Genomic DNA, 10275 nt, shown 5'->3' on the forward strand with positions numbered 1-10275 from the left:
TAAAAAAGTAATAAATAAATAGATAAATAAACAAACAAACGAACAAATGAATAAGCAAACAAACAAACAAACAAATAAATAAATAAATTTTTAAATCTTCCTATATGTGCACTGGACAGTTTAAGATTCAGAAAAAAATATTTCTCTTCCAAATGTTTTGTTGATTCTCTGGCTGTATATATATACTTTTGAGTAGAGTGAGTAATTTGTCTTTCAAATTGTTTCCTATAATGCCGGCCTTTTTATACACCTCGGGTGTGAAACAGCAATAATAACAATCTTCAACAATTCAAGGGAAATCACCTTTCATGTCAGAGGCTTGGAACATTGCTGGTTTACTTTTTATCTGGATCCTTAAATAATATTATTACATATTGTGTATCTTATAATCTAACTGTTATATTCCATTCCCATCTGTTTGTATTATATGTTACTTGAAAGATTTTTCTATTTTCTCACATTATCCTTCAATTAAAACTGACCGAGTTGAAAATACTCTGCTTTCATGAAGGACCGACCCAAAGGAGGTGTCACTGGAGAAAAGCTGCTGTTTGCCAAGAAGCATGCACCTGTTGACAAGCTGGAGGATATCGTCACGGCTATAAAGCCTACAGCTATAATAGGTCAGTACTTTCCTCCGCAGCCACATCTGGGCTATAATGGTTAGGATCTTTGTCTTGCTGACATAGGATGCAAATTTCATTCCCCACTTGTATATGTATAGAGAGAGTGAAGAACATTTTTTGGGGAATGTCTTCTCTTTTCTTTTAATTGTATCTGACCCTACCTGAGTTTACTCTGAGAGGAAGGGATCAAATAGCCTGCTTCTGATGTGATCTTAATTGTGTCCATGAGAGCGAGAATGTTTTTAATCCCATTCCTCCTGCCAACCAAATTTGTGACCTCGACATTGTAATTGTTTTACAGTACAGTCTGGGTCCTGAATGTAGTTTTATGAGTAGTTGAATGAGCCCATATGGGTTAGTTTGGTGCCCCCCCCCCCCCCCTGCCGGTTGTCAGTATGCATGTATTGTAAGTTGTACAGATGATCTGGTAAAACACCTGCCTCGGGCTTCAACTATATAATTCATGACTTCATGATCCCAAAATCTGACAGCATAACTGCTTGGCAAGACATGCACCGTAAGTTTCTTTATCTCTGACATATTATATTTGTATTCTTTTTTTTCTATCGATGAGAGTAGGCTTCGGCCGCCACCCGAGCCAAATTCAAAATTTCCTACCGACTAAAAATGTTTAATGTGTCCCACGCTCTCACATGACCTTATGCTGTTGCGAGTGCCGTAAAATACTTACCCCCTCCCCCCCCCCAATTTTTTTTTTTTAAAATTCATTTTTTTTTCGTTTCCCTTCTGATTCTGCAAGGCTCTAGTGTTTTCTTAATAATGTTCTTGTATAGCCTTTACATGCCCCACTAACAGGCTGGTTAGTGGAATGGAGCCATTATTGCAGACTTGGCCAGTAGCCAGAACTTAAAAGATATTTTTGTAAGTGGGATGGGAAGTTCCCCTCTTTTCCTCAGATGTTGTCATCTCAGCCCTATGTTGTACAACGAACTGAAGACTCGATGGCATTTGAAAAGACTTGCATTGTGTTTACTACCAGAATGTCAGCTCAACAAAAACAAAAATATTTTAATCCACAGGGGCAGCTGCAGTGCCAGGAGCTTTCAATGAGAAGATCCTCACAGACATGGGCAAAATCAATGACCGCCCCATCATCTTTGCTCTGAGCAACCCCACTAGCAAAGCTGAGTGCACAGCTGAAGAGGCCTACAGAGCCACTGATGTAAGGGCTGCCAATGCTTCTGAATGTTTTCAATAGATGCAATAAGATTTTAAGTTGTCTCATATGTTTACTTCCCCTATCAACATTATTAAGTTATTTAAGAAGTGAGACCTCTGAATTTAACATGCCCCCAATAGGACGGAGCCAAATGGGTTGAAGGTCTTGAAAATTCCACAAAGCAACCTGAGTTTAAGAACACACTCAATCTTGGATTCAAACCAGAGCCATCAGCTCTGTAATCCAGTATGATATCCACTGAGCTAATAGAGTGCCCTTTGTATCTCTGAGTTTAGAATGTTATGGAAAAGTATCAGGAAGATGATACTGGATCTAATTATTTATGAAACTTGTGACAGCATGACATATAAGTCCTCATATATATATGTAAATTTTATCTTTTTGATTAATTAAAAGTTTGTTTAGACTTAAATACAGTTCCTATCTATTTAACTGATTCCGTCCATTCGGCCGCTGACAGCGGCTCTGAGTTTTTCCGCTGCATCCATTCGACCGCTGTGACCGGCTCAATGAAATCCGAAAAAAATGTGCACTTTTAAACATAGTTCCTACTTTTTAAGTTGCCGAAAGGAAGTAGAACTTGTAAACAAACCTGACCTCAATCTCTGAGCGGCAATATCGATCGAAACTCCGCGAAATTCTTGCAAAAATCGTTGTTTTGTTGTTGCTATGTAGGCTAGATCTAAGGGTAAACAACATGAAGCCTGGTATAATAAAAAGGCCCTTCAAAGAAAGATATTCAACTAAATTTGTGAAATTCTTGCTTAAATGTGTGCTAAGGTGATATCGCTACAATTTTGTGTTGATTCCTCTGGATTATAAGGACTTGTAGAGCTGAGAAAATGTGGTAAGTCGAAAATTTCGAAGAGCTATTGCGCAATTTTTTTTTCTCATTCGTTTTTGTCTGAAGGAAAATGCAATACAAACAGATTATATGTTATTAATATAAACAGAATCTTCTATTGATTCCCATAAGTTTGGTACATGACAATACATATTAGAGTAACTTACAGCTTCACAGAAATGCATTATATAGATGCACCCCAGGTCTAAAACTGAACAGGGAAAAATTATTCTGTCCTGAGCCTGAAAAAATCATTGACAGAATCAGTTTGCGTACCAGTACATGATTCACAATATAACATAGGAGCAGGAAGTCTGTTGTTACATATTTTGCCATCAGTGTATAACTTGACTTCCTGACTCTGCTCTTATTCTATTAAATATCCAGATGCTTTTACTTTGGTGGACATTTTTTTTGGTGCTCCATTAACAAATCCTATTAAGTTATACTAACATTAGTTCGGCAGTACCCCCCCCCCCCTTCCTCCCCCACCATATCAGTGGTTTGAGAGTAACAAATAGACCCTCTACACACCATTAAGAGGTGTTCTCTTTTTACCACTGAACTAAGTGTTCAGTCTCCATACTGTTCAATTTTCTTTGCTGTATCTCCGGCAAGCTGCTACCAGCAACTCGTGGTTGGAAACGATGTGCCGTTGAGCCGGCAGGGCACATTCCTTTACAACTATTTCAACATCAAATCACTTTTTGACCATTGCCAAAAACAGGTCTCTTTAACCTGAGGTTCTTCTTTAGATGAAAAATTATCGAAATAAGTTCACTTGTTTTGATTTAATTACCCATTTAGTGATGTCATTTTTAAGTTTATTACCAAAAAAGAGTCCAGCGTAGTGGGTTTACCCCCCTTGGAGATAAAGAGTTAAACTGATATTTTAAAGAAAAACAACCTTGTTTAGGCTATACCGAAAGAAGCATGTTACCCAAAGATGCATGCCCTTTAAAGAATCAGAAATAAAAAATGATTATCCTCTTCTATGACATCCCCAGGGTAGAGCAGTGTTTGCCAGTGGCAGTCCTTTCCGATCTGTTCAGTACAAAGGAAAGACATTCTACCCTGGCCAAGGTAACAATGCCTACATTTTCCCTGGTCTTGCTCTTGCAATCATTGCTGCTGACATTCGCTATGTGACTGAAGACATTTTTCTGGCAGCTGCAGAGGTATGCATGAACATTTTGTTCCTTTGTTTTTTTGTTACTTGATTTTTGTTCTTTATTGTTGCTTTTACTTAGTTCCATGGCCAAGCCTCAGTACCAGAGTATTTTGTTCATTTTCTAAAGCCTACTTTTTGCAATTGCATGGCCATTTGTTGTCTTGATTTTTCTTTGTTGCGTTCCTCACCTCTGAAAAAAATAATGACTCTCTAGTCAAGGGTGTTGAGAATGTCGTGTAGAAGAAAATGTCATTCTTGGATTCATAGCAATGAACTTATGACCATTATTCTCCTCTTGGTTGCAAGTTACTTTCCTCTTTCAGGAAAATATATCTTTTATGGTATGAAGGGCAACAGTGCATTTTATGGTTTTATCTGCTCTGTTTAAATTTGTTTTCAGGAAGAGATAGAAAAAAAGGGCTAGAAAAATATTAAATAGATTCAAAATGTTGTGATTCAAGTGATTCCTGATTGACGGGGGAAAAAAGGTGGTTTTCAGGACAGATCATTTTATCTTTGCTAATGATCTTAACTCACAATCTAAAATTATCACATTGGCTGTGTGAGTAAGTCTTAGCTCTACATGTGCCTGCTGGGGGTAGTCAAATAGTCCCAAAGCAAGTCACCAGGAGGTGCAACTGTTCAGTAGAGGGGGACAAAACATGAACAGCTTTGCTTGGATATCTGCATGTGTGATGTTTTCTTTTGGTGTATTGTATGTGATGTTTTCTTTAGTGTATTCTGTTGTCTTTGCCTTCTTTTCTTATTTATCCATTCTTCTTTACTTTCGCTAGCTGCCTTTGAAAATTTTAACTAAACAGGTTTTTTTTTTTTTTAAACCCACTAAGGGAGAAAAAACAAGTCTTTTCAAAGTATATAATTTATTACAGCTTTTTCATCCATGTTGGTGTATCCGAGCCCTCTGTACTTACTCGTCCAATTCACAATGAATTCATCCTTCTTCCTGCTTTTTTTGTTTTTAAAGTTTATCAAAGGAGCTAACTTTTTTGTATCTTTTATGGATGCTGGTTATGTTGGGGTTTTTTTCAGTTTGTCTTTGGGAGGTAAAATTAGATAAATCTAGAGTAAAAATAGCAAGTGAGTGCGGTGGCCAGGAAATTGTCCAAGGTGGATGCAACACCCTGTCATTTATTTTTGGTAAAAAAGAAAAGAAAAAAAGATGAACTTAACACACTTTTGACCTTCCCAAAAATGGTACATTCATCGTGTGGAATCAGGTTTATCTGTACTAAGCACATTTCCCAGTTGTTTGATAATGACATATCACATTTACTAAATTTTAAAGTTCATGGAAAAGAAATACAGTAGAGTCTGCCAGATTTTCTTCCCTTTAACCAGGGTTACAATGTAAAGAGGTTGCTCAAATAGAAGGGAAAAAATTGGGGACTGTTTTCTTTTGTTTACAGCAGTTTTTGGGTTTAAGGGGACTCCACTGTATTATATTACTTCACTGACACTTCTCAATTTCTGTACACTACGTGGCAGGTGGTTATGACATTAAGTGGCACCCAATCCAAATTAATGAATAATTGTGTACTCAAGGAAACAGAGCTAGAGGGGAACAAGTGGAGAAAGGGCAAATGATGTAGACGACGAACGTCAGGAAAGGGCTTGCGGCTGAAGACCCCACACTTCTCTTCCTTTATGTTTCAAACTGAATTTCATGCGCTGGGCTTGTATGTGTTGCATGTGATCAGTTTCACTTCCACCCATTAAAGTCTGATATCTGTGTTGTAGAGATCAGGTGCTTTGCCATCAACACACATTCGAATCCAGTGTTGGAAGAATTTTTATAGATCATCTTTGATTTTCTGAGGGATGTTGTATCCCTCTCAGGCCAGGTTGGCTCAGACAGGCAAGGTCAAAGCCTGTGTCATGATCTAAATTGTTCCAATGGGGTTGGGTTGTAAGATACATACATTAAAGAAAAAAAAATTAATAATAACTTCCCGAAAAGCTGTTGTTCAAAATTTAAAATTTATTGCTGGTTCTCTCCGTTTTGTCTTTTTTTTTCTTTGCTCTTAATCTTTTTCTTTTTGGTGTTTAGTTTATATGAATACTTTGGACTTTGCGGAAAAATGTTTTCTTTTCTCTTATTTAGTTTTATATTAAGGTGTTCTAATACGCATCTTTTGACCTTGGGTCATCTTTATTTCTTGACTGCTGTAATTCTGTTCTGTCTAGTAATTTGTGTGAACGAATGAGGAAATTGCAAGTAGCCCAAAATAACACCGCAAGACTAGCGCTAAAGAAAAAGAAGAAAAATCCTGCATCAAAAATGTTAAAAGCTCTGCATTGGCTTTTAGTTGATAAAAGAATCCAGTATAAAGTTTCTACCATCTGATAAATATCTTAATGATAAAGTCCCGTCATATCTATCTGAGCTTTTAACTCTGAATGTTCCATCTCATCAGTTACGGTCATTCATAGATGCAACAAAATTTAAAGCGCCTAGAATAAAATACGGTCTTTTGGTGAGAAAAGTCCCTAAAATTTGGAACACTTTGCCCCAGGATATCAGAGAAATAACAAAACATTTAAACGATTGCTCAAGACTCATTTCTTAATTATAAAGTGTTAGAGTAAGTAAGTGCTGATATGTTTTGTTTTTTATTGCTGTCCTTTCATATAGTTAATGTATATTTGTGAAAATTCTTCTTTATGTGCTGGAACTGGTTTTTCTTGTTTCCGTGAAATATTGTCCCTTGTGTGAATGATCATGTAATTGGTGTAAAGCACTCAGAGCTATACTAGTATGGGATAGAGCGCTACGTAAATGCAATCTATTATTACTATTATTATTATTTCTGCAGTCGTTAGCCCGCATGGTGACCAAAGGGAACTTGGATGAGGGCCGTGTGTATCCTCCACTAAGCGACATCCGCTGTGTGTCCCTCAAACTGGCAGAGGACATCATTGCTTTTGCCTACAAGAATAACTTGGCCTTCAGGTACCCTCAGCCAAGCAACATCAAGGCTTTCCTGGATGAGATGATCTACGACACAGACTATGTGTCCTACATTCCTCCTGTATACACATGGCCCGAGACCGCAGGGAAGACTTCTTTATAACTGCTCTCACATAATATGTCTTCAATTTGGTGGGTTTGATTGATTGACAATCTCAGATTTTCTAGTTACTTTTTTTTTTCTTTCAAATTTTGTTCAAGACTTTTGTCTCTGTAGGCCTACGCATTTGTTTGTGTACAGAGGAAGTCCTCTTTTCTTTGGACAAAATCTAAGGGGTATTTATTTCAACTTAGTGAAACTTATTTCTGAAGCCTAACCTTCAGTCCATTTATGAACTTGTTTGTTTGTTTGTTTGTTTCAGTTGCATAGCAACATGCTGACACCTTTAAAGTTGTATGGTGCTTGCATATATATACATTATATATATGTAAGAGAACACAATAGAAAAAAATAAAGTGAACCAACTGTGTTCTCCCAATATGTTCTGTGCTTGTTGGGAGGAACATAGGGTTTCCCCCAGTTTTTACTATGTGGGTCATTGCGGTGGAATCAGGGGCTCGTCAAATTTTAGGGAATGGATAAATCAGTATTTTTCCGACTGTTGGAGGTTTGTATCTAAAAAAAATTTTTTTTTTTACTTTTTAGCTCAGAAACCTCCATCCATTAAAGAACACATTCTAGGGTGAATCTTATTGAAGAATGTTCAAAACCAAAAATATGTTATTTTATAGGGCAAATGCAAAAATCACCAACCTTTGGCAGCCATTTTCTTGCCAATTTCACCTGTTACATCAGTAACCCCCACTTTCTTTAATCATAAATCTACATCTCAACTTTTATGCAACATAAATCAATTTCTTTTTTCAACAAGCTCAAAAAAAAAAAAAAAACAGGGTTTAATTTTATGCTCAGAAATTTATGAGCGCCCGATTCCACCGTACTGTGACACATGTACGTTGCATTGCTGTCTGGGTGTTAAGATTACAATTTTGTTTTGAAAAGAAAAAGATGTGAATGGTTTTTGGCAGTCTTGGGAAATGGATGAGAATCGCCTCCTGCTCTGTTGAAAAATAAAAAATATTTCCTCAATTGTAATTTTATTTAAGTTGCAGTGTCCTAATGTTTGAACCGAGTTCATCCCTTGATTGGTGATGGTTGATTTCTGAAATGATCTGAATGTTTAAAAGGTAATGATGAATTCTACTCACATACAAGCATTTGTTTTTGGAAATGTTGAAAGCTCTATTACTGCCTTTGGGGAATACAAATTTTCATAGCTAACCATGTGACTTGTGTACTTCATTCATTGTCACAATATCTGCAGCCAAGTGGAATATTTTTTTTCTGGAAAAGTTTTATATAGATCTCTCTCTCTCTCTCTCTCTCTCTATATATATATATATTTATAATATATATGTGATCTTTGTGTTGAACGGAAATCCACATTCCATTGTGACCATATATTTTATGGTGAATATGTCAGTTCTTCAGTATAACTTCTTCATATAACCCCTTATAACCTCTTCTTTACAGCTTCATAATTGAAGCAAAGTGTGTCTCTCATTGTAACATATTCTGGTAGTAATAGTAGAAAGAGGAAAAGGAGAAGTTGGAAGCTCTGCTCCATCTCAACAGTGGATATATTTTTTGTTCAGTTCAGGTTCACTTGATGATTTACTTCAATGTTTCTGTTCTACTTGACGGTCTACCGCCAGACCAGTCTGACAACTGTTCCATTTGACTTTCTATTAGTCTTCTATAATCCACAATGCTTAACATTTTACCCCTGTGTTTATACAGGCCTGTGACTGTCACTGGTGATATTAAAAATGGTTTTGTGGTTGTATTTTGTCTGGGGGAGAGCTCGTATATAAGTACTGAAATACCAGTTTTGAAGAAAAGGTTAGCTATGGCTGAAATCCTTCCATTTTGTTTTGTGTCTGCCCTTTGTTAGTTTACCACTGCCTCCAATAGTGATCTTCCTAAGTTAGTTATTGCCTGTTTGTTATACACGGTACTATAAGTTTTAAATGCACTTTTACATTCCTTCCTTGTGTTCACATGAGGATGATCAGGTTGATGGTGTATTCGATGTTAAAGATTATTATTTGTTTTACATGTTAGATTGTTATACTGGCTGTGTTAGTTGATATTGCAGGGTTGAGGTATATACCTGAGAGGGTTGAGAATTTATCTCTTTTCTTTCTCAAAGATTCCGACAAGCTTTGTGCCATAACCTAGAGCCTAGTGTTCTACTTTTAGTAGCTTTGTGTCTTGTTAGGCATTAAATTGTAACACCCACACCCCATGTTTTTCCGTGTCAAGATTTTTAATAATAATAATAATAGATAGCATTTGTATAGCGCATATCCCCGCTCAACAGCAGGCTCTATGCGCTTTACACTATATTATTACCCCAGCAGACCATAGAACACTCCGAAACATTCTCAGCTTCCCGGGAAGCATACAGTGCAAGCAGCCGATTAAGCGCTCAAACACTAACAAACTGACAAGATCTTTCGCTGTCTATAGCCGGGTACCCATTCCCACCTGGGTGAAGTGAGGAAAATTCGTGTAAAGTGTCTTTCCCAAGGACACAACGTCGGGCCCTCGACGGGATTCGAACCCACGACCTTACGGTTGCGAGTCCGAGAGCCTAACCACTAGGCCACCGACGCCACAATTTTTCTTCTGATCCCGCAAATGGAAGAATAACTTGTGCATGTTGGCAAAAAAGATGTTTATTGCTTCTTTTTTTTTTTCTAGTAGGTAACGCAAGAATTACCGAGCATTGATACAAAGACGTGATACTTTTGCTTTTTGTTGTCTGATCCGATGGTTTTGAACACTACCTTTCATATTATAAATGTTACAAGTAATCCACTTAAGTTCATTTGGGTACTTTTACACCAGAGACTTAAGTTAGTTTTTGTTGTGTTGTTCTTGTTAGGAATCATGCAAAACAAGAAAATTGTAAGCCTTGACCATCGCTTTAAACCGCATTTTTGTGATGTTGAAAGGTGCGTCCTTTACAGAACTTTGGGAAGGTGTAAAAATCTCAAATTCTCCAAATTTGGACTGAACTGAAGTGGATTGCTTGTGACGGCGATAATATGGTCAGAGTGTTGCTTTTCCTGGCATTTCCTCAAATTTTTGGAAATACAAGATATTTTTAGATCTTTTATTTCCTGTTCCGTATGAGTTTACGTATGTCTGTATGAATGATGAATGTATTGTCATCTTTTAATTTTTCTTACAGTCCAGTAAGTTGTAGGAATCTTTCTTGTTCCGGGTGGCAGCCCTGCTGGTGTGTAATTGATAGAATAGTTTCCCCCTTTGTGACAGCTCTGATTTCTCTTACTTTGTGACCACAAGACATGTTTGTGAACATGGTGGATCCTGTAGAAATAGAACCTCTGTAACTCTGAACATGACAAAAATAG

At 37.0% G+C, this 10275-nt stretch overlaps 1 protein-coding gene across 1 annotated transcript in view; it reads left to right on the forward strand.

The window, feature by feature from the left end:
- Positions 1 to 7839, forward strand: part of LOC101853249 (NADP-dependent malic enzyme) — a gene marked incomplete in the record, with an annotated part of 32784 nt that extends 24945 nt beyond the window's left edge. Inside the window, 4 exon segments of the mRNA XM_013086040.2 lie at positions 512 to 623; positions 1667 to 1809; positions 3679 to 3849; positions 6677 to 7839. Of these exon segments, the coding sequence (XP_012941494.1) occupies positions 512 to 623; positions 1667 to 1809; positions 3679 to 3849; positions 6677 to 6934 (684 nt within the window).
- Positions 7840 to 10275: the final 2436 nt, after the last annotated feature.

The sequence above is a fragment of the Aplysia californica genome, unplaced genomic scaffold (assembly GCF_000002075.1).
Source record: "Aplysia californica isolate F4 #8 unplaced genomic scaffold, AplCal3.0 scaffold00429, whole genome shotgun sequence".
In the NCBI taxonomy this organism is placed as follows: Eukaryota; Metazoa; Mollusca; class Gastropoda; order Aplysiida; family Aplysiidae; genus Aplysia; species Aplysia californica.